Raw genomic sequence first — 26119 nt, forward strand, 5'->3', positions numbered from 1 at the left:
TAACATTTAACAAATGAATGCAAACTTACCTTCAAAGTGGGAGGATTCGAGCAATCGAGCTTCGAGGAAGAGTAGAAGACAGGAGGAGAGGAAGGCAGGAGGTTGGAGAATGGCCGGAAAAGCTGCGGTGGTGGTCGGGGAACGGCCGAAGGGGAAGAGGGGACAGGGGAGATAGCAGGCGCCATTGTGTTTAGTGTCTGTGTGTTTTATTTTTTGACTAATAAAACCCTAAATGGGTTGTGCAGTAGTTAGTAAAAAGGAAGAGTTCAAGAAAAAAAGTTCAAAAATTATATGGAAATCCGGAATCGAACTTGTGACCTTCAAGTTACAAAACCAGCATCTTACCAGCTGGCCAAACGTTTCAAATGTTTTTAATGTGGTTCCTTCCTAATTTATAAGGTGGTTCCTCTAATGTTTTATATATACAAATACATTATTATTTTGAAACTCGGGTGGTTCCGGGGAACCACCCATTTCTACTATAGATCCGCCCCTGAGTAACATTATCAAAAGTCAAAACCGGTCCCATGCTAACATGTTGGCACCCCAATCATTATCTTATCAATACACAAAAAAGACCCTCATCCTGCATGTTATTACTTTTTGTGTCCTCATAGTTTGAACTTTGAAGTTAACCAATCACTCATTGCATTTTCAAAAGAAAATTACTTAATTTGAAAGCTACAATTTCGGGTTTTGGTTCTTCACTTCGTCTTCCGTATGTGCTTGAATCACTTTCGAATATTATACGGCATTCTTCACGACAAAATTGAAAGCTACAAAGTTTGCTATTTTGGGCTTTTGTTCATCTAATAATGATGGGGTCCTTTTTCATACACCTTGTAAACCGTAGTTTACACAAAAGTAAACGATAATTTACTATATAATTTCCTTTTGCCTTTTTCCCTAGAGGTGTATGAAACCAGGACCCAAAGAATGTCATATTCTTGCAGACTTGCAGTCGGTTTTGGGCTGAACACTCAAAACTCCCAAATATAGTATCATACTATCATAGCAGTGAACAAAACCAGTTTTTGGGCCAAACTGAACCAGTTCAATAACCAGATCAAATCGAGTTAAACAAAGTCAAAATCAGTTGACCCAAACCAGATCGATTCAGAAACTAGTTCCTAAGAAGAAAACCATATCAGAACGGATCAGTTTCAAACCATATTCAAACTAGTTTTATCCACAAACGGGTTTCAAAGTATATGAATACCCAAACCGGTTCCAACCAGTAAACTGAATTGAATTGGAACCAGTTTCACCCAAACCGATTTCAGTGTGCACCTCTACCCAATACGAGAAACCCGATAATCATCATCCGACAAACAAAAAACCAAAAATCTATTACCACACACCAATGCTATAGTTTTAAAATTCGTAAAAAATCACTTCCAAAACAAAAACTTAACAAAACAATATTAACCTACGTAATAGGAAGGTGAAGCAAGTATGTTACATCCAGAATATACACCCAAACAGACCAGAATGAGCATATAATTTCTCAATAACTAGGAATGGCCGCAAAACGGTAGCCTTGTGCACCCCTCATTGAATAATACGCGATTCGAGTCTCATAGAAGCCTAAAACAGATTAAATATCATCAGAAGTTTAAAAAGAACCGTTCAAAGTTTTATGTTCATGATAGCATTTTGAAAAGTGTTAGTTGACACAAAACACACTCGGTTATAACAAAACAATTTCAGAGATCCTGTTTGGATTCAGTAATCAGTTGTTTGAGTGGTTGACGAACTCTGATTTTTAATGGTTTACATGAAAAAATGCCACTAAATTATCACAAAATCAAAATCACTTTCACTATACCCAAACACTAGAATCTAATTATCTGTGACTTGATAACATAATGAATTAATGAAATGCCAAACACCCCCCAAAACATCAAACATGTGTGAAGTGATATCATTAAGATACCTGGGAGGAAAGTGAGAACCCCGAGCCCTAACAGCCCGTATGCTTGTGATTTGTCTCCGCCCATGTGACCCGTGAAGATGAAGAATGATAGAAAAAGAAGTCCACATCCAAGAATAAGAAGAAAAAGGGCAAGCACAATAGATTTCCATGGAATTTCATCCATGCTGCCTGGCGAGTAATCGAACCGTGGGTCATACTTTCCTTCATTGCCTATATAGTCATTGTCCTCGTCAGGAAGACGAGTATAGTTAACGTTCCTCCTTGATGCCATGTCAATAACCTTAACTTTTCAGAAAGAGAAAAGACGTCCCGAAAAACCAGAAACACCCTTTGAACAAAAACATAGGACGATTAGGTTTACAGATAGTGTTAACTGATAAGAAGCCAAATTACCAAACCATTAAAGCATGCGTTATCATTTTATCAAAGACCTCTTTATATGGATTACCCTATTAGCTTTAAGGTAAGGCATTATTTAGTCCTTCTTAGCTACTACAAAAGGGTGCTAGCAGGTGAACCCTCATTGACTCATTTACACAATGTGTGAAATAAAAATTCTATTGAAAATTGGTTCATGGCACTTGATTACAGGATAAAACTCAGTTACTACTTTAATATTAATTGTTTATAAACCTTCTGAATACAGAAAACAAGTTTCTACAAGAAAAGGGTTTAACAGTTGGTGTGATTTATCGGTTATCGGCCCCCAAGCAAAATATCGGTTCAAAAATTGGTCAGAATATCAATACTGATATTATCGACGATATTGACCGATAATTAATCGATGCTTGACGGATATTTTGGATGCCTTGGTTAATGTGGACTTGGAGGAAGATTTCATGGCTTACGATCAGATCGTGTTTCAAATATTGAAACTTCTGAGTTTTGACTTTTGATATTACTATTAATATTATATATGTTTACGCTTTTTATACATGTATATATATAAATTATTATGCATGATACTATCCCACCGCGATAACCGATATCTCAAATCTCGGTCCTTGCTGATATTTTACCGCATTAACTGCATAGCTAACTTATAAGCATTTAAAAAGGTATGAGGTGATGGATGCTCTGTAAATAACGAATTTGTAACAGAAATACATACATATTAAAAAGCTTATATTCTAAAACCTAACCTAACTATGGAAGTGAACAGATAACTTCATTTGTGATAAACCAACAATGGAACCTCCAACAGATTCAGCATACAAGTTCGCTGTTAATATCGAGATTGATCATATAACTAACGGCCGATTGAAAAACAAAAGGCGAACTGAAATGATCTAAAACCTGACCGACGGATCTACTGAGAACATAGGTTATTAACAATGAATCACAGTGCAGTAATTAGGTTATATAGATATGATAAAGGCAAACATACATACATACCCGATTATTAGGTTTCCGTTACAGAGAGAGAATGGTCAACGATGGAGTTAATCAGAAAAATGGTATCGCCTACGCCTTACGTTTCCTACACGAAGAGAAGAATTTGCGACTTTTCTCACACCGGGCCTTTTACAGTAATGGGATGAGTTTGACACGGTATTGTTATTATTACTTTAGTCCATGGTACATAAATTTCTTCATGTTTTATTTTTCTGTTGTTGTTATTATTACTTTAGAAAATTAAAATTAGAAAAATAGTGAATATTCTATTCTTAAAGAGATATGGTCCCAGATCTGAGTCGAGACCGGATCTTCCAAAGAGACTAACATGTCAAAGGGAAACGAAAAGAGGAAATAACCCCACCGGCACGCACTCTTACTCAACTAGTCTAGAGACGTCACACAAATAAAGGTACAGAGACCATCGTTTGTACAATAACTGTGTGTGTGGGGGGGGGGGGGGTGAGCACCAGCAAAGTAACGCCACCTATATAGAAGGTACGCGTAGGGACCATTGTGATAGCTATATAAAGGAGGCAATGGTACTGCATAGTGGGACCTGTGCAAAATAGCATTCGGAATCTCTACTATGACGGTTGCGGAAGGAAAAACTTTGTATTACAATGACACATTGTCTAATAGACGTTCCTTACGTTCGACTATAGATTATAAACTCCATCAAATAGAAAAAATGTTCTATTATGGATCTCTCTTAACTATATTCTTATTAAATCATCACTTACAATACTGATTATCACGTCAAATGGTGGTTATAGGAAACCTTCCTGTAACGAGGCTAACGATGATATTAGTCTTGTATATCTAGCTTATTCACCCAGATACAAGATCCCAGGGTTGCAAAAGTCGTTAAGCGGACCCTAAACGGCCGACTGGGGAGTTAGGTGTACTCGAAGAGTACTCCGATATGGTAAATATAAAGAAAATTAATTTTGGGATATTATATCTATATGTCAAATATCATAAGTATACTAATCTATATCTATATCTCTAATAAAAGCCTACATTTTTTGCAACTTGTCACTTCCACATTAAACCCCACCAAATTTAACAAATTTATATTAATAAAATAATAGTTACTATTCTTAGAATTTTCTTCAAAATTTGTTAATTTAATATTTATTTTCTATTTTTTTTCTCAAACATTTTATATTTATAATTATCTTTTACTTTAAAATTGTTTTAAAGACTATTGTATAGCGACTGTATTAAATAGTGTTTAACAAGTTTATTGTTTCTTGTATACTGATTATTTGTTAAATATTGTATTTTCAAGAACTACCCGTGTAGTACACGGGCCTCAAACTAATTTTTATAACAAAATAAGCGAATATCAATATAAATAAGAAAAATATATTTTTAAATACTAAAAGATTCTAAAATTTGCTAATCATTAACTAAAAAATTATATTCTTTTTTTTAATATTATAGAAATATGAATTATGTTTTATTTTTTAAGTCAAAATCGGTCCTAATTGACCGACTAGATGCGACTCTTGCTGAGGTTGACCACATTTTGATCGATTCTTAATAATTAGACGGAGTTAAATAAACTCTCATCGGCGTCATACCTTGTAGCGAGTACTCGGGGAGTACTCGGTCTTGTAGACCTACTTTTACAACATTGCAAGATCCTCAATTCGCTCAACCTTGGGGAATACATGTCTAAACCCTGTTTTAGACTCGTGTTTATTCAATTCCAGTAACACCTGGCCTAATATCATTACAAACATTCAGACATAAATAAGAGACCTCATCAAACGGTAAAAGCATCTTGCTCTATCAACTCTCACTCCTTATTACCTATGATATTGATTTTCACATCGAAATGAGGTTACATGAAGTCCCCCTCCCTATAATGAGGCTAATGGTGTTGGTTAGTTTTGCAGATTCAGATCGCTCACTCGTATTCAAACCTTCGGTGTCAATATACCCTGTCGAAATTCTCTTTTAGACCTCGGTTTTAGTTCCGTGTTTCTCCAAGTGGATTACTATATTATCAGTAGACAAATAACATAATAATAAAAATGTTAGCATTCATTCAAATATACTAGTGCGTATTTTTTAGATAATCGGGCCAGGTATCGTATATGCCTATGTTGATTAATTATGTTATAGAAGATAAAGAACGCGTTGTAATCATAAATCGTTTATTTATGATCTCGTCGTATGTGGATAAGGAACTCCTCATGGTTTTGATGATGTTGGGTTCTCGGTTAGGGTGCATGATTATGATGGAGATGGGCAGAGAGAGAAAGGAGTAAAGAATAATGAATTGTGGTGTGATGACCGTCGTTCAAGTCAATCAAAAACCCAATTTAAACTAAATAGTTAGAGCAAGTAGGGTATCGTATCACAAGGAGTATGTGGTCAATGTAATTCATGTACAGATTTAATATTATGAAGTAACTAGTGTTTAGTGCTGATCACACAAGCAACTGAAATGAATTTAGAGAACTAAGCAACAAGCAAGTAAACGAGTTTTAAGCAGTTAACAAAGAAAATCACACCCGGGAATTCAAGTAAGCAACCTATAGTTATCTCTTGCAACCTATCAGATTAATTATAAATGATTAACTAAATACTGATTAATCAGACAAAACCTTAGACATCAACAATCACTTTACACACGGCACTGGTTATCAAACAGTCATTGCCAGTGTGACTCAGTTAAGGGTAATTGTATGTTTTATTGTATTCAATCTAACCAAACAGTTATATGATCAATTATCTAGCAGCTTGTAACATATCTTTCAGACTAACGTAAACCTAAACTGACCGAACACTCAAAAATACCAAACATCAATAATCATATATCAATCATCAATAATAAAACAATAATATTTTTAGTCACATGAGAAAAATTGTAAAGATTACAAACTATACATCCCGGGTGCGATTCTAGGAGATTAGCTGAGCCTTGACATCATTAGATCTTCAATACGGATAATATGTATCATGTGTAGGGTCTTGGCACAAGCTATGGTGGTGAAAATCGCCCCTTTGGTTGCTGGAAATCGCCTCTTGGTCGTTAAAACGAAGTTAGGGTTGTTTTTTATGAAGAATGGGATATAACCCTAATTTTCCCGTCGGCACCCCCCATCGCGATACGCGATGGGGTCTTCGCTGGTCAATCGCGTATCGCGATTGACCAGAAAGTCAACATTAATTTAAATCCCATCGCGTATGCCCATCACGTATCGCGATGGGCCTGGTCAACAGCAAACTTTATAAAACTTCCTCATTTCGCGTGCAGGACATCTCGGGTCTTCATTCCGTGTCACAACAGGTCCATATTGAGTACTTTAACACCTATGACCTGAAATCCAATAATACACGTATGAAGTATCGAAAGTTCTAGAATAAACGATTAAAACTAAATAATAAACAAACTAAAATATGTTCAAATTAACCGACCATCACATCCCCACACTTATCTTTTGCTTTCCCTCAAGCAAACTCTAAAGCAAACATCAACCTCCATCATAGGTATGTAGATTATCGTCATTAATACTAGTGAGGTTTAAGGTCATACCCAGTTTCCCAGACTGACACTTTTTATAGATTGACATCCCACAAATAAAGTTAAGTGCTATACTAAAATCAATAGAGCCGCCCAGACGAGTGTACTTTGTTTCCGGTTAAGGCACACATGTAATATAACATCTCTCCTCTCGGTTTAATATATGGACTAGCAAAAGATGTGCCAATATCACTTTGCTCTTAGTATCACTTATAAGCAAATATCCATACATAAAGCTGCTTTGACACAAATGCAAATCAAGAGGTCTTAAAAGGGTTGTAACGGGGCCAGGTGTAAGGGTATGGAAGGGAAATATTTAAGTAGCTCAAACGATACAACCTCTAAAAAAACAAACTAACATACATACTGATTTTTTTTAAACGAACTACTGAATACATAACTGAAGATACAAAGACATATTTTTGGCTTTTTCCTCAACTTTTTTAAGCATAATAACGTGATGCTTAATACTGGAACAAATACAAATACAAAATCAAAAACAAATATAATTACAGAAAAACCTAGTAAATCGGATCGTCTCGTAACATAATGTCAGGGTTAAACAAACGAAAAATAAGTCCAAGAAATGTTTTCTAAGGGACCAACCCCCCGCCCCTCACATTAACCATCCTCATATGTATAATGTATGAGGCCCCAACCCCCAGTATCCACACTCGCGCTCATCCAGACGAGGCTTAACCTAATTGCCTCTATCACTTTTGCATTTTGCCAACTACGATCCCGTAATCCATGAACATCAATGAAAGAACTCAAATGACATGTGTGTACTATATATTATATGTGTATTATATATATTTGGGTCATCTCACACAAGTACCAGAGGAATAGGGTTAACGATATAAACATGTGTACCTGTCCCTATGACTCGTTATCCCCGCCTAAACGACCTCATTTTCAACTTCTCGTTATAAAAACATTTGTGAGTAAGACTAATGAGAAGCTGAAAAACCAACCATGACCAGAAACCTATGACTTGGCATTAATGGCAATAATTAACAGTTAACAACTTTGGTTTCTGAACACTCTTCGAGGTACTATCGGGCTAAAATTTTTCAAATTTCCCCTATCCCCACACTTGAGGTTTACATTGTCCTCAATGTAAGAATACTTAAACATTGCCCTCAAAGTTAAAATAGATAAAATGATTAATGACATTTGAGGGACGGGGTTGAAATTGACTTTTTGACTATTAAGCAATTTTAAAATTCGAGGCTCAAATGTGGCGGTTCAACTAACACTTATAAAATTACACTTTTAACATTTAATGTAATAAAAACAAAATAAATTATGAATCTGAAATCACCAGACATCAATGGGACTGGAGAAGGACCAGTCGGCTCGTGAACTCTCAAAAACACTCGTGTACTCTCGTCTCATCCAATTACCAAACTGACAATCGAACCTGCAAAATCTCGAAGCGTGTAGAAGCAAGCTTCTCACAAGTGTAAGACATAGGTCTTTTAAGAGTTATGAAAATGAATATATGTTAATTTTATTAAAACAATTACCGAGCCAAATTAAGTCGTTTCATAATAAATTCTGTTAAATTAGTTAAAAACATTAAAAGACCTAACTCACTTTCGTAGGAATCACGATTGCATTTAGCGTATGCAACAAGCTCTGTAAACCTCCCGGTAGCCCGGGAGGACGAGTGGGGTCTCGTGAGGGTTTATATCGAACAACACCCACAAAGTTCGACTACAACAAACTATACAAATAAATCAAACACAGCAGCCATCAAAAGATATATAAACATATACACCCAACCGGTTACCCACACAGTATTCCCACGAATATAATATTAATATAATACAACCCATGAGAATAATAAAAACAAAATAAAGTAAAAAGGTAACTCAAAAATCTACTGCTGTGGCTGATCGTCAGCAATGTCCACTGCAGATCCACAGGCTACTCCACTGTGATAATCAATGACTGCGGGAGCGGTACCTGCGAAGAGAAAAATAACAAATGAAAATAGTCATCACGGCGGGCCAGATGGGCCCGCGTCTCCAGCCTATGTGCTCGGGCCCCCTCCATCTCGGGCCGAACCTCCTGTCGATGGGCTCGAGCCTCCTCCATCTCGGCCCGAGCCTCGTCCAATATCTGCTGCTGCCTCTGATAGATCATCGCTAGTGTGACAGGCGGCTGCGAAGATGATGATGCTGATGCCTGTCTCATCGGATGCTGCTACTGAGGTCGCTCAATGCGCGGGATCCGAATGCGCTGAGATGAGTCAGAATCCCCTGCTGCATGGCCACGTCAGCTGCAGTACCCTCTGGTGGTGGTACTTGTGGTCCCTGTCGGACCGGAATGAGCACCGGTGGATCGTCATAAGTAAAGATCCCGATCCTCTGAGTATCTGCCAACGCAAACGGCTCTGTAGCCGGGCCCGGTGTGAAGTACCCTACCGGATATCTGTCAAATACGCCCAATCTCTCTGAAATCCTGGTAATATACGGCCCCAATGCTAACTGGGCCGATGCACCATGTAAACTCAGGCCTCGTGCAAAAGATGTAAGGAGCAGCATCGCGATGTTGGCCTCCCTGCTAGTAATCATGGACAGGAGGCACAACAAATCTAGGTTGCTATACTTATCGCAGCCCGAATGACGGCTAGAGATAGTGTAAGCAACGATGCGGTGTAAGTATCGGTGGACGGGGTCCCTGATAGCAGATGCCACCACAGAACTCGAGTGGGCCCCGTCCGCGATCTGCCCCCAAAACTGAGCCAGATCAAGCTCAGTGAGCCAAAAATGTCGGTCCGCCTGCTGATGTTGCGTATAGCCGTGAAAGCTCTGTAAGAAATCAGGAGTCCGAACATACTCCTGAGTGTAGAAGCCCGTCGCAACAACAAAATCAGGTAACGACATCTCATACACATGTCGTCCAAGTGAAAACGACACAACATGTGGCTCGTCGAAGTCGGGGGCGGTGTATGAGAATGTCGAGTAAAACTCGCGTGTGAGCTCGACATATGAAATCGAGTCACACTCGAGTACTGCCCGCCACCGACCCAACATCAATCCCTGGAGTCTGGTATCTGCTTCCAGGGTAGCTAATAAAACCCAATCAAACGTCTTCATATGCAAAAGCTACAAACCTCTAATCCGGGTGTACTTGGCGTACTCCTCGAACGTAATCCCAAATCGGAGGACCTGATGCAGCGTGTGGCGTCCATCACCCATGATATCCGCACGCTCAACTCCAGCAATAATCAGCACCTCGTCGCCATCATACCGTATGGTGCGGGGCCCAGTCCGCTGTCTCTCGCGCCGGTGTGCGCGAGGACTCTGGTGCATCAGACATATCTGCAAAATCAAACATGCAAAATTAGATCTGTCAACGGTCAATATGATGACGACCTAATAGCATTTCGGTCGCGATCGTCCCACTTAACAAAATAATATTAAAATAATATAAAAATAATAAAATAAAAATGAAAAAATTCGGGGACACCCTGTGCATATTTCTCAAAACCAGATTACCCCGCCCGAATGGAGATTGAGCACGTACGGGTAATCAATCTTTAATTCAAAACAATTAAATTCAAACTAGGCAAGTGTCCCCGCAACTCGATTAACAACTCACAAACAGACTTGACTCGACTAGAAACAAACAGAAGCAATTAAGAAACCGACACAACCAGACAAGACAAAACAACACAAACCAACTGACTCTAACCAACAAGACACACAAACAATTTGTCCCGAATAACGTGCGAAGCAAACAAACGTGACGCGTCGGGTTTAGGCTATAACATGTTCATAAATCAATTTCAAAATATATCTTTTAATTCTGAACCTTCACATTCATTAAATTAATAATAAAATAATTACTTTACATTTTCAAACCAACCCGACACGTCACTCGTTAATCAATAACTCAATATTCATCCACCCAACAAACCCGACAACCATAAATCCAAAGCAAAGCAACAAATAAATAACCGAATAAATGTCCCGGCACACCCAACAAACCCGGCCTCCCAAATAGCAAACGACCTATAAAGCTGAAATCCGAATCAACCCGATAATAACCCGACAACCCAAAAGACAAAACTCCAACAATTCACGTATTTTAACGAGCAACTTCCTTTAAAATTCCGACATAAATAATAATAAAAAGCGTACCTCGATGTCGGTTTCGAATGAAAGAAGATAAAATGAGTGGTGGCAGTGGCGGTGGTAGTTATCGGTGATGATGGTGGGTAGGTGACTGGAAAACAGGAGTGGTTACAGGGATGGTGGTTATTGGTGGTGTTATGGTGGTGGGTAGGTGGGGTAGTGGTGTTGACAGTGGTGGACGACAGACGACGGTGATTATTGGTGATGGTATGGTGGTCGGCGGGGTGATTGGTGGTGAGGATGGTGGACAGCAGTGGTGAGTGTGAACGGTGGTAGGTTGTGGTAGGGATGAACGGCGACTGGTGGAGGCAGTGTGCAGCGGTGGGGGTTATGGTCGCTGGAGAGGAGGGAACGGAAGGGAAGATGGGAGAAAGAAGAAGAAAAGAAGAAGAGAAGAAGAAAAGGAAAGGTCATTGTAATAAAAACAATTTAGGTTAACCCGTGACCCATCGCGATACGCGATGTGTCAAAAGGGTGGCGATCGCGTATCGCCGCCTAATTGAGTTACAATTAGGGTTTGACCCATCGCGTATCGCGATGTGGTAGTTTATGACGTCATCGCGTATCGCGATGACATCATTTGCCAGGAATGCCAACCTCCATAGTGATACGCTATGGAGGTAATAACAAGCCCACCGCGTATCGCGATGGGCTCTGTTACAGAATCAACATTTTATAAAAATGCATCTTTTGACATCCCGACATTACCCTGCACATATTTCCAAACTCAAAATACCTTTACGTACCTGGAAAGATGTATAATTTGACCAACGCTTACCGAACTTCTCTAAATTCCCGTTCTTCAACGAACTACACAAAACTCGAGACGACAATTAGTATAAGACTCAATAAAATAAAAACAAACTGGACAGACACTTACAAACCCCGGGTTGCCTCCCGTAAGCGCTGAATTTAAAGTCTACAGCTCGACAATGCCTCGAACTCAGTTATCTTCATAAACCGGTGAAATCACAACGAAATTCATCGATTCCTCATCCAGCTCGTGTGTGTTCTTCATCTCCAAATATGGCTTCAGTCTATAGCCATTTCCCACTTATCTCAAATGATCATCAAAATCTTCAATCTCGTACTAACCATGATTCCCGCCTCTTACAATCGAATATGGGCCCGTCCACTAACTTCTTAACTTACCCGGGAAGAGCTTCATCCTTGTGTTGTATAACCACACTCGTTGACCAACTTCAAATTCTTCAACCGGATATTTGCATCATGAACTTTCTTCATCTTTGCCTTGTTAGCAGACGCGCAATCGTATGCCTCGTCTCTCAACTCCTCGATCTTGCACAAAGCCAATTTCCTCGCCTTACCAGCATCATCATAATCCATATTAACCTGTTTAGTGGCCCAAAACGCTCTTTGTGCAATTTCAACCGGTAAATGACAATCCTTTCCGTACACAAGTCTATAGGGAGTGGTTCCAATTGGCGTTTTATATGCGGTTCGGTAGGCCCATAGAGCATCGGTCAACTTATGTCACACCCCCATCTTAGGCCTAGGAGTGCGACTCGACAGTTGGTACCACATTTGTATATAAATCAGAGTTACGGGTTATTAGCGGAAGACTTTATAAAACATGTGTAAAAAATAAAAATATTTACATTACCAAAAGATGAGACGAAAGTCTCGTTTAGATTTACTTGTTTATAAGTTTTAACAAAATCATCATATTTTAATATTCAACAAAATATCCGAGCCATCGGATTCTTGAGCCTTCGTCCTTCAAGCTCTACTCTTGGTTACCTGCAAAATGTTATAAAAATACGTCAACAATGATTGCTGGTGAATATGCTGACGCAAAAAAAAATATTTTCTTTTTTACTTTGTTACCCCTCGAGGGTTACGCAAGCCTCGGCCCATCTTGGCTTAGGAATAACAAAGTTAAAACAACATCATTATAAACTTGAGTCTCTAAACTAGGTCACCCCAGCAAAACACCGCAGCGTTTCGACGTACTTAGGTACCATAAATATACACAAGGTCATTCTCACTCGAACATACTTTGGTTCGGCCTATCGTGGCTGGAGGTCGTGACCAGGCGTGGTGCGATGTGCCCACCGCACTTAACCACATATGTAAGGATCCAGACAAACGTATATTACAGCCTGAGGGCTAGGCTTTTACTCTTATTCATAATGTTTTTAGAGACGCTTAGTCTCATGTAAAGTTTTATAAATAACACATTTGATTTGTTTGAAAACAAGTTTATAAAAGTGGGGCGTATTCACCTTTGATTGGGATCGGTTTCCAACACCGTCCTTGTGTCTCTTTCTTGTTATCTCGCACCTATAGTACGAGTATAACTATTCGTTATTCAGATATACAATCCGGCTTAAGACCTTTAGTCTTTATTTTACCTCGATGAACCTTTAGTCCATTTCTCAATTACTTGAAAACCTTTAGTTTAAAAGTATTGTGTATAAACCTTTAGTTTATTATAAAAACCCTACGTTTCTTCTTTTTTTAAGAAACGCATTCTTTCCTTTATTATTTAAGAATACTCATTATACTTAAATAATAATAATAATTATAACAAAGAATTTATACAACACATAAGTATATATATATATATATATTTCTTTTCTTTCTTTCTTTTCTTTGTTATATCATTTATTCTCGAGGTATAGTATAATTTCGAATTAGGGCTTAAGCCTTTAATATAATATTATATTATATTCATTTGACATTACGCCTAACCTTGTTGGCGTCTTGGACTTCCTAAGGATTCGAGCAGCACTTCCACGCCACTTCATCAACCCTTCTTACGTCAACGAACCTCTTGTCGGCATGCTTTTCGAGGCATCAACACTTCACGGTATGCCCTCCAAAATGATCGCCGGGACGTCGGTACGGGATCACCTTCTCGATATACACATTGTCGGGAAATGGCACGCTTTTCGAGGTAGGGCACGGAAAACGAGGATTTGGGCACGTTTATCGAGATGGATCGTAGGCACAATTTTAGAGGTGTAGTGAGAGAATAGAGAGAAGATTGTATGTGAAATTTTGGTGTGAAGTTATGAAGACCCGAGGCTACTATTTATAGGCCGTTTCTAGGGTCCCATCACGGTATGCGACCGCCTTCAAGGCACCCGTCGCGTACCGCGACATAGCCTTGGTGACGCACTCAGTAGGTCTGCCACGTGTCGCCACGTGGCAGACGGTGTGCCACGTGTTAACACGTGGCAGACGACATGCCACGTGTCGCGACACGTGGCTACCGGTGTGCCACGTGTGGACACATGGTGAAAAGGTGTCAGACGTGTCAGGCCACGTCATCGCGGTACGCGATGACGTAGGCTCAACGGCGATCGCGTATCGCCGTTGATCTCTTCTAGAATCTAGAATCTCAACGGCGATTCTAGAATCTTTGACGTAGGCTCAACGGCGATCGGTACACGATGGGCTCATCCTTTGTCCGGTTGCGTATCACGATAGGACAAGAAAACAGAATTTTCATTTAGCCCTTAGAGTTTGGAAATCGGCAGAATTGATCCCTTAACTTTGGAAACTTGACATTTTTGGCCCAAAATTCCAGTGATGTTACAACTTAGTTGACCAATGCTTTCAGTCCGCCCGAACGGTTTTCTGCAAAATTTGTTTAATTTGCCTATTAGAAACCTCCACTTGTCCACTCGTTTGTGGATGGTAAGGAGTTGCTATTCTATGATCAACACCATATCGTTCAAGCAATTTCCCGAATTTAAAATTCTTAAAATGAGATCCCCCATCACTTATGATAGTTCGGGGAACTCCAAATCTCGAAAAAAATATTACTTTGAACGAAATTGCAAACGACTGTATGATCATTTGTCCTAGTGGCTAACTGGCTATTGCCTCGACCCATTTTGACACATAGTCAACGGCCACTAGAATATACAAATTACCGTGCGAATTAGGAAACGTGCCCATGAAACCTATCCCCCAAACATCAAAAATACCAACAACTAGGATCGGGTTCAAGGGCATCTCGTCCCTCTTAGAAATGCTCCCGAGTTGTTGACACTTTAAACAGTGTGTCGCAAACTCGTGAGCATCCTTAAACAAGGATGGCCAAAAGAAACCACTCGTTAAAACTTTTCGAGCGGTTTTCTGGCCACTAAAATGACCACCACACGCAGACGAATGTGCGTGTTCCAACACTGATCTGACATCCTCCTCAGGTATGCATCGTCTGATCATCTGATCGGCACCAATCTTGAACAGGTCCGGATCATCCCAAATATACTGTTTGGCCTGTGAAATCAACTGTTTCTTCTTCCTTCTTGGCCAATGCTCTGGTAAGTCACCTGAAACTTTAAAATTAACAATATGAGCAAACCAAGGATTTTGAGAAATTGACAAAATGTGCTCATCCGGGAAAGACTCGTTATTGAGCCCGTCCAAGTTTCCATCTTCCACAATGATCCAGGACAAGTGATCTGCAACAACATTTTCACTCCCTTTCTTGTCCTGAATCTCTAAATCAAATTCCTGTAACAAAAAAAACTCATCTGATAAGCCTCGGTTTTGCATCCTTCTTGTCCATGAGGCACCTGACAGCAGAATGGTCAGAATATATAGTGACTTTACTACCCTAAATATAAGACCGGAATTTATCTAGAGCATATACTACTGCTAGTAACTCCTTCTCGGTTGTGGTATGATTCAATTGAGCATCCGAGAGGGTTTTACTTGCATAGTATATAGCAATGGGTTTCTTGTCAACCCGTTGACCCAAAACAACCCCGATCGCATAATCGTTTGCATCACACATTATTTCAAAAGGTAAACTTCGATTGGGTGATTGCAAGATCGGGGCCTCCACTAATTTCAATTTCAGAATATCAAAGGCCTTAGCACATTCATCGTTAAAATCAAACGGGACATCCTTAAGTAATAAATTACATAAGGGTTTGGTAATGTCACTAAAACCCTTAATAAACCGTCTATAAAAACCAGCATGCCCCATGAACGATCTAATGCCTTTGACATTGGTGGGATGAGGTAGAGTAGAAATGACTTGGACCTTAGCCCGGTCCACCTCGATCCCACGACTCGACACAACATGGCCCAATACAATTCCCTATTGGACCATAAAATGGCTCTTTTCCCAACTAAGAACCAAATTCGTTTCAACACATCTTTTCAAAACTCTTTCGAGTTGATTTAAACATGACTCAAAAGATGTTCCAAAAATCGAAAAATCATCCATAAAGATTTCTAAAAGACTCCCCCACCATATCTGAAAAGATACTCATCATGAACCTTTGAAAGGTGGCGGGGGCGTTACATAATCCGAATGGCATTCGCCTAAACGCGAATGTGCCATACGGGCATGTAAACGTAGTATTCTCCTGATCCTCAGGATGAATAGCTATCTGGTTATACCCGGAATGCCCATCTAAAAAACAATAAAATTTTTGACCAGATAGATTTTCAACAATTTGATCGATAAACGGAAGCAGAAAATGATCTTTCGATGTTGCCGCGTTCAGTTTACGATAATCAATACAAATGCGCCACCCGGTTACCGGCCGGGTGGCGACCTCGGTACCTGATTCGTCCTTAACGACTTGGATGCCCGCTTTTTGAGGTACTGTCTGAGTCGGGCTCACCCACGTGCTGTCTGATATGGCAAAGATAATGCCAGCATCCAACCACTTCAGCACTTCCTTCTTCACCACTTCCCTCATGTTCGGATTCAACCTCCGCTGAGCATCATGTGCGGGTTTGACAGCCGAATCTGTTAAAATTTTGTGCATCACAATTGAGGGACTGATTCCCTTCAAATCCGCTATCGTCCACCCGATTGCTTCCTTATGCTCAACCAGCACCGCCATCAAAGCATTTTCCTATTCAACAGATAAGTTAGAAGCTATAATAACAGGCAATGTATTATTCTTACCAAGAAAAACATATTTTAAATGCTTTGGGAGCTCTTTCAGCTCGACTTACGATGCTTCCAGCATTGACGGTTTCAACCCGGTATCGATCTTCTCGGGAAGTGGTTCCACCTGAATTGACCATGGTGGACGGTCTCCTCGCACAACTGCGATCTCCAATTGTTTCTCCTCCTCTTCCAGTAACCCGTCTGTTTCCACCTGTAACCTGTCAAACAAAAAACACGTCTCCGCTGTGCCATCCGTGCTGACGACAGAGTCGTAAAGCGGGATGAACTCGTCAATGACATCGGCCATGAAGCACTCGTCATCAACCGGAGAATTATCTCCACGTGTGATAACATTAATCCTCAGCTTACGGTTACCAAATGCCATGTCAACAGTACCATTTCTGCAATTAATGTTGGCATTTGCGGTAACCAAAAATGTTCTACCGATGATAACCATAGGTTGTTTGGTCCCTTCACCCGAAACATAATCGAGGACCAAAAAGTCAAATGGAAAATAAAAGTCTTCCACCTTAACAATAACATCTGTCAGTATTCCTCGGGGAAGTTTCGGTGTATGGTCAGCCAAGACAACCGTGGTGGCAGCCGCGCGAAGCGGGCCAAAGTCATACTGATCGTATAGACTTCCCGAGAGAATACTGATGCTAGCTCCAAGATCTAGAAGCGCCCGAGTCATTTTAAAATCACCCACTTGAATGGGTATAATGGGCGTTCCCGGATCTTGTAGCTTCAGTGGAAGCGAACCCGAAAGAATTGCACTCACGTTATCGGTAAATCAATTTGTTTAGGAATCTTATGACTCCTTTTCTGTATGCACAACTCTTTCAAGTACTTAGCATATGCGGGAATTTGTTTTATGGGATCTAAAAGAGGAATGTTAATTTTAACTTGCTTAAATGTTTCCCACATTTCTTCTTGTTGCGGGCCTCGTTTTGATGCCATCTTCGCCTTCGATGGTGCCAACAAAGCATCGGGATAGGGAATGGTTTTCACCTTCTCCTTGTCCTTAGAGTTGTTGGTGTCATCATTCGGAACCAATTTATTAATTTTAGTTTCATTTTTCTTAGATACTGTTAATTTTATCGGTTCCGGCTCGTCATCACTGACGAGATTTTCATCAATCTCTTCCACCACCCCCTCAACCAATGGTGGTAGAACCCCAACTTTATTATCATACTTTTTACAACTACGTAAAATACTTACCTGATTGACGTGCTTTTTCGAACTGGAACTATAGTAGTTTGGGTTTATTGTGGTGTCGCTCGGGAGTTGGCTCGTGTTCTTCTGTAACGTTGCCACATCTGAAGCGAGCTGACCGATCTACTTCATCATTGCCTCTGACGACTTATCCAGTAACTCAAACTGTTGCTTTGTCTCGGTTTATGATCAGTCATGACTTTTAAAGACGCATCCAACTTTAAGTGCACCGACTCATCTGAATTCCCCGAAGACCCTTTCTGCTGATCCTGATTACCCGAAGAATTACCACCCCGGTTTTCGTCTCTGTTATATCCCTGATTATGGTTATACAAACCTGCTGCTGCTGATAACTGCCCTGGCGGATAATTACCTTGCGACCTGTTCTGGCTCGTTCCCTGAAAATTCGGGTTCAACTAAGAAGACGCGTTCCCATAGCGAAAGTTCGGGTGATTCCTCAGGCCCGGGTGATATGTGTTTGAATTGAACCCTTGGCCTTTGGAATCCCCGTAAGCATAGTTAACCTCCTCGGTATCATCCTCCTCATCATCATAAAACTCGGGGCAATTTTCTGTTTTATGCCCGAGCTCACCACAGTCATCACAAACCGGGAATTTAACACCAACTTTCCCGACTTCTTTCTTTTTACCCTTTCTATACCCAGCCAGTTCACGCTCCAACTCAGCAATTTTTTCAGACTCACTCGTGACTGACTTAACCAACCTGGAGGAGTTACCACATCTTCGTCTTTCAGCTGCTGCTTCTACCTTGTAATCTTCACACATAAACTCCAAAAAATCCCAATCATCCTCCTCAGGCTGATTCAGCAACTGACCGTTACACGAGGCCTTAAGATGCTTTCGATCCTCGTATGTCAAACCATCAACAAAACACTTCACCAGTTCCCACAGATCGATTTGATGATGTGGGCATTTTCTGATCATATCTTTATACCTGGTAAAGGCTTCGTGAAATAATTCACCCGATAACTGTGAAAAGTTTCGGATCTCCATTCGGGCTTCACTTGTCTTTTATTGCGAATAATACGCGTTTAAAAACAACTGTTGCATCTCTGCACAGTTCCCGACACTGTGCATCGGTAGCGAGTTAAACCAGTTATTTGCCTTGTCTTTTAATGAAAATTGGAACAACCGCAACCGAACCTCATCTTGATCATAAGTACCATCTCCAATTGACCCGCAGATAGCTGAAAAGTCAGTCAAATGAGAATACGGGTCTTTAGAAGCCATCCCGTGAAAATGAGGTACGATGTTGATGTATGACGGCCGGGACTTAAAAGTCGGTTGTCATGGCACTCGTTCCTGTGGGACCAACGAGGATGCTCCATCCGAAATAGCCAGTCCGAATAGACTGTTAACCTGAATACCCCGAACTCTTTTGGGCCGTTCCGCCCGATTCACCCTATCTCGACCCCTTCCATTTCTGTTAACTGCTTGTGCCCGTCTTTGATTAACTGGCTCTTCTACCTTTTCGTCCCCATTATCATCACCCACTGTCACACCCCGCCTCGGTGGAATCGCGATGGGTGACGAATGTGGTTGTCAAAGCATATGATTATTGCAAACACAAACACACAAATTGGATACATAGTTAAAATTCAGAGTTTACATCCAAAATCAACGTTTAAGTCTCAAAACATTTATTAAAAGACATTGTTTCTAAGATTTTGCCCATATGACCCAATACATGGGTTATACAAGTAAAATCCTTCAAAATGCGTATCCGACACTTGTGTGCGTGTTATCCTACGACGCTTTCCACATGAGTGATTGTGCTTTAAGTACCTGAAAAACATACTTTGAAATGTCAACGTAATTTTGGTGAGTTCACAGGTTTTAGCGTTTACAAGTTTGTAAAACCTCTTAGTATGAAAATGCTTCCACGTATACGATAAGCAAAAACAAGTAACGATTGACCTATCGTAAGCTTGTGACCTGAAATCCAATAATATTGAGTACTTTAACGCCTGTGACCTGAAATCCAATAATAAATGTATGAAGTATCGAAATTTCTAGAATAAATGATTAAAACTAAATAATAAACAAACTAAAATATGTACAAATTAACCGACCATCATGGTGTTTTCCTCATTCATATTCTCTATTTATACACACCTAAGGAGAAACCTTAAACATAAGAACAGTTACGTCCATCAAATAATTAACGTCATAGGATATTAATATTTGATCATTATAGTTATATAAATAATCGTATAGACCATTTAATCTATCTATTTTAATAAAAGCCTACCACTTTTGCCACTTGTCAATACCATAACCCTCCTCACTTTTTTTTCAATCAATTTTCATACATGGTCCTTATCTTTTAAATCATTTCAATATATGACATTAAAATTATAGGTTTATTCTATTCAAATTCATTACTACATATAATAAGTATTCTCCATATGGATTGACATTTGACAAGAGACTATTAGTGAATTTTGAAGTGTTTATTATGGTTATATTCAAAATAATAAACAATAAACATCAGATTCATAATATGTGGAATGAGAACAATCGACTTGGACTAAATTCTGATAACGTCAGCGGCTAAGGCTTAGCCTTTAATACCTAAAAATACATATGATTTTAAAACTAAAAGTTTTCAGGTTGACCCGAAACCTAGAATTCGGACCCAAGAATGAACCTGAATTACTTCGGTTCAGGTTTGGGTTAGTATTTTCTTGGGTTCGAGTTTTTCGGGTCAAGTTAGTTTGGGTTCAGGTATGGGTTTTCTTGGGTTGGGTTTCATGTTACGGGTAAAAGTGGCAACCCTACTTTCAACGATTATAAATAAGAATCACTACATTCATTTTATGCAACTTTAAATCTTCTAATATTATATTAAATCGGAATAGTCACAATTATTTGAACATAGTTTTAATGTTAGTATGTATTTTTCATTTTCTTGGCAATTACATTCATATGAAATAAACAAACCATTTTGTTATATTTAAATTTTCGGTTTTTATGTTGCTTGATTATACATTTTTTAATTGTAAAATATAAAGTCAACTAAAAATTTGTCATACACAGAATAATAATGACAACAAATTTGTCATGATCAAACAATTTCAAATTGTAAAGATTCTAAGGATAATTATATCATCATAGTTCAGGTATATGATTTTTGGGATAATCATGTTTTTTTTATAAAAATGAAGAGATGTTCTCAAATGACATCATATTAATTGATTAAAAACTATGATATTTTATGTGTATGAATATTTTTTATTAGTATCATTGATATATATTATCATTTATCCAGAGTTGGCATGTACTTGGAGAACCTTTTTTGTCACACGGGCAACTACATATAGCTATATCAAGAGTTATAAGCAGGCCTATATGTTACTTTATTAAGTTTTACAAGAAGACATGGACTAAAAATTTTGATTTTTGATCAACAATGTATACCTGCTAATACAATCACAAATTTAGTGTAAAATAAAGTTTTTATCTATTTGTAACATATTTGTGTAATCTTAGTTATGTATTTCTCTAATTTTAATTTAACTGTAATTGTATTAACAATATATGATCAATTTGTTGACTGTATTTCACTTAATGGTCAAAGTTTAAAATTTTCAATAATTACCTGTGTAATACACGGGCCTCAAACTAATAGATTAATATATAATTATTAACAAATAAATATACTAATATAAATTTATTAATATTAGAGTGGAAGGGGCACTTATGGGTACTGCCCATTTACCGATCAATCATACACCGTTATTTTATTTCAACCCTCAAGTACCCACAAATCATAAAATAATTGGAAACACCTACCCATAAGTTCCCTTTTTTTTGTTAAAATTTAAATATAGATAAAACAATTAAATGTAATTAAAATTTCATTAAAAATTAAAAATATTACATAATTGAAACCGGAAAAAAATAGGACGATCAAAACCAAAAAATTAAAACACGAACATCTAAACTAGATGATCTTTGGCCAATTATATTTTTCGTTACCTTTTTCGCAATCACGTCGAACGATTTTAGAAATGTGCGATGAAGTTGTCGTGTCTTCCTCTTTGGCTTGCTCAATGAGATCTTTGAAAAAGCGTATGCTACTATCATTTGAACAAAAAAAATCGTTATCGGAATCGTAGTGGAGGTATGAATATCCCGAGATCATCGTTTGAGAAATTAGCCATTAAGGGTTTGAGTGAACGGAAATAGCGAAGGTTGAGTGAATAATAATGGTAAAATGTTTGAGTGAATAAAAAATGGTGAAGAGTTAGTGGTATTTATATTTAATAAATTTATTATTAATGAGTATTTTAATTTCTCCAAAAGTCTTCAATAGTCATATAAACACAAGGTAAACCTTTGTGACATATTGTAATTTGACATACTACCCATATAGTTAGGGGTAGGTTTATCATGTGGTAAAGTACCTATAAACCTTACCCATACTAGTGCCACACTCCTCTTAAAAGTTTACAACCTAACCATGGAAATTTTTAAAATTAATATTATTCCCGATAACTAACCTATTACATGTTCCAAATATTTCGGTTTGAATTATGGTTGTTTACCACATCTACTTTTGTAAAGCGTTTATAACGTATGGTAAGATAACCAAGATGCAAGTAAAACTAGACTAGAAGGTGAGTGTCTCATCACTAGGATGGAAATGAATTCACTATTTCACTCCTAGCTCAGCCCACAAGTAGCTAGCCACTATACAGTGGCCTTCTTTTAACTCTAATCCAAACCTTTTGATTAACTAGAACTAAATAAACAAGTTAAATAAATAAAAATACATTTTCATAACTTAAAATAAACAGTTTTAAGTTCATGGAGATGTTTTAAGTTTGGTTGGCTAGCGGGTTATGACAACAAACATTGGTATGGCTGGTACTAACTTACTGTGAAGCAGTTTTAAGTTAGCAAGTTTTTACAAGAGTGAACTATATTGAACAAGTTGTTTAATTTAAGTGGACTCAAATTGAAGGATTGTATAACTTGAACTTTATTTATTTTACCCATATCAATTCGAGTATGATTATTATTCCTAATCTTAAGTCATGAACGCGTAACATCAACAGTTAAATTATCAATATAGTAAACAAGTCTCATGTCAAACGTTTCAAAGTCAGTAAATTCCAAACAACCTAGAATGTAATTTCATGGACCAATTAACATCACAAATTCATAATACAAAAAGCATTGCAACACTACATGGTCAGCTTGAAACTAACACCTCTTTAAACTATAAGCTTCAATTAACAAAACAAATTGTTGGAAGATCAAGAGAGCTCCATAATGATAACTCTCCATCAACAACATTACTTGCGGAAGAAACCGCACTACTCTCTCCTTCAACATCCTTCTTTGATTCTTCATCTTTCTTATTGAACCCTTGATTCATTTTGGACCTTTCTCTAGACTTTGAACCCCCTCCCAATCCAAGTTTCAGCTTCAAGCACTCTGGTATGCCGTTAAAAGCGTAAAGAGAAGCCGAATACTTTCGCTCATACTTCATCCTCTTCATTGCCTCGGATATTGTTAATGGCTCTTCACCTTCACCATTGTAAATCTCTTCATTGATGGAACTTGATGCTATCTCTTGAGCTATTTCGAAAGGAGAATAGTTACAAGATGACCCGATTTCATCAATGAACCCGAAATCAATCACTCCAACATCACTACACTCTTCTTCACCTTCATCTTCAATTACACCTCCATTGTTTGTGTCACCACTTGAACATAAAGATACTATTTGATCATCATGGTCATCATTGTCAACCGTATTAAGATTATCATCTTTAACGGGTAAAGATGGCATAATCTCATTGTTATAGTTGTTATAAGGAGTATACTCATCCGGGTCGTTTAGGAAATCAGTAAAGATTGAATCTTGGAACTCAGACATGTCATTAACTTCCGCTTGTTGCGTCTTGTCATCATAAACTTGATCATGATCAAGAGTTAACTGAGAAGTGTTATGAAATGAACCACTTGCACCCATGGCTGCTAAAGAGTTGTTTCTAGCTTTGAGCCGGTGAAGAAGTAGGTTCGTGATTTTGGATGGAAGGGCGGGTGCGGTTAAAGACGATTGAGGAGAAGGCCAGAAGTTGGTTCTAGTATTGGCTCCCCTTAGCAAGCAAGCAGCTTCATCATAAGCTCTAGCTGCTTCTTCAGCCGTGTCAAAGGTGCCTAGCCATACTCTAATTTTTTGTATGGTGTCTTTAATTTCCGCCACCCAACGACCTGAGGGCCGTTGGCGGACACCCACGAATCTCTTTCGAGCGCGTCGTGGGCCTCCTAGAGCCGGTGAGTCTTTAACCATCTCATCCCAAGAAGTGTTTTCTTCAGGATGGTCACTCATGTTGTGTTCTTGATCATTGGCAAGTTTTCTCTTCCTAGCCATTTGGACTCTAATATTATTATTAACTTTTGTGCTTGGTAAAGATATTAGTTGGTGATGTGTATCATATGAATTCTGATGCACTTATATATAGGCATGGAAAAGAAGCAACAGCTGAAAGGGTCTAATTATTCTTGTACACACCTCTTTGTTTTTTCAATATATAATTGTTTGTTTGTTAGTTTTGGGCCACTAGATTATATGGAACCATTTGGAGTTTGATTGGGGGAGAAGAGAGTAAAATACTCCATCTTTTGAATATATATTTAATAAATCGCTTGACCTAGTCCAAAGAGTGTATACTATGTAGCTTCCTCTTTCAAACTATAATTTAATAATGCATTCTCTTCATTTAATAATAATGAAAACGCGAAGTGTATATGTTAAATTGTTAAAATCTTCTTCCCAAAATATATTTATGTATAAATTTAGAGGTTAAGATTGATATTTATAAATTTTGTATTTAAATTTAAGTTAGTGACTGAAAGGGTCGAGGAGTAATAGGCTGATTTCGTCCGTATGTGTTTACCTTAGCATCTACAACAAGACACACCCTTAAGTTTTGTGGTGCCAAGTCCAAGGAAACAAAGTCCATGACTACAAACATGCTTCAAACTTGCATAGTGAGTATCTCCCCTCTTATACACACACATACTATATATACATATACATATGCATACATATTTAATATTTTTAATAAGGTTTGTGGATGTTTGTTGTTGTAGAAGAAAGTTGAGGTTTTTAAGGAAATTTTGGAATCTGATGTGGCAATGATATGTCGGTTTGTATGAGTTTGTTTTTGTGGATAGTTTCACGAAAACATCCCATCAACTCTTTTAAACTCAAGTAACTTTGTTTTTTTAAATATAACTAGTATATATGATAAAGTATAGCCTTGCTATCTAATAAAAAGTACATTTTTAATAGTTGTAAAGTATTATATGATAAAGTATAGCCTTGCTATTAACGATTTAACCAATGGGTGTTATTATCTCATTTTACATTGTGGAGTGCCTATAATGGTTTTGATTATGGTGTGTCCATGTCTATGATGGCTTTTTGCAATCGGGTGAAGCAAGTATATTCGAATAAGTATCACTTTCCTAGTTGTACTAAACTGTGGGATCATACTTGGATGTAACGCGCTAGTAGTTATGTTTTAAGGTCATATCCTAAGAGAAGCCTTGAAATTGTCACCCAATAGAAAATCATCGTACACTAAAATCATGCCAAAACAAAGAATCACATATCAAAAGTTGTCTTGTATATTAAGGACACATCACATATGTGATATGTATGTTAATGTATGTCCATCTAGCTAGCGTACTTCACACGGTAACCCCAAAAATAAAATTATGTGAACTTGGATCACAGAAGAGACAATTGGAGCAATTTACAAGAAAAGTTGCTTAGTCTTTTTTTCCCTATTAATTATATAATTAAAATTAATTCATCATCAGTGATCAATCAGTCTGTGTTTACATACATAGTTTTCTCCATAAAGCATGTACTACTGTTCTATGCTCAAGGAGCCACAACCCGCTAATGTATCTATTAACTACTAAGATATACAAGACTTACAACTATAA

At 38.3% G+C, this 26119-nt stretch overlaps 2 protein-coding genes across 2 annotated transcripts; both read right to left on the minus strand.

The window, feature by feature from the left end:
* Positions 1–566: 566 nt before the first annotated feature.
* Positions 567–3392, minus strand: LOC143636059 (uncharacterized). The gene is made up of 3 exons (XM_077103742.1): positions 3332–3392; positions 1937–2264; positions 567–1587 (listed from the first exon to the last, which is right to left on the minus strand). Exons 2-3 carry the CDS (start codon positions 2205–2207, stop codon positions 1508–1510), a joined length of 351 nt encoding a protein of 116 aa, XP_076959857.1. The 5' UTR covers positions 2208–2264; positions 3332–3392; the 3' UTR covers positions 567–1507.
* Positions 3393–23193: 19801 nt separating this feature from the next.
* On the minus strand, positions 23194–24789 carry LOC143636004 (ethylene-responsive transcription factor ERN1-like). The gene has a single exon (XM_077103700.1). It carries the CDS (start codon positions 24531–24533, stop codon positions 23382–23384), a length of 1152 nt encoding a protein of 383 aa, XP_076959815.1. The 5' UTR covers positions 24534–24789; the 3' UTR covers positions 23194–23381.
* Between the last annotated feature and the right edge of the window lie 1330 nt (positions 24790–26119).

The sequence above is a fragment of the Bidens hawaiensis genome, unplaced genomic scaffold (assembly GCF_021521415.1).
Source record: "Bidens hawaiensis isolate Kalapana, Puna unplaced genomic scaffold, B.hawaiensis_p1.1 tig00007761_1, whole genome shotgun sequence".
NCBI lineage: Eukaryota > Viridiplantae > Streptophyta > Magnoliopsida > Asterales > Asteraceae > Bidens > Bidens hawaiensis.

Excerpts from the sequence above, each read along its gene's own strand:
- LOC143636004 (XM_077103700.1), bottom strand. The coding sequence starts at position 24,533 with ATGGCTAGGAAGAGAAAACTTGCCAATGATCAAGAACACAACATGAGT.
- LOC143636059 (XM_077103742.1), bottom strand. The coding sequence starts at position 2,207 with ATGGCATCAAGGAGGAACGTTAACTATACTCGTCTTCCTGACGAGGAC. Across the intron at positions 1,588-1,936 it reads GGTTCTCACTTTCCTCCCAG|GCTTCTATGAGACTCGAATC; the intron begins GTATCTTAATGA and ends AATCTGTTTTAG.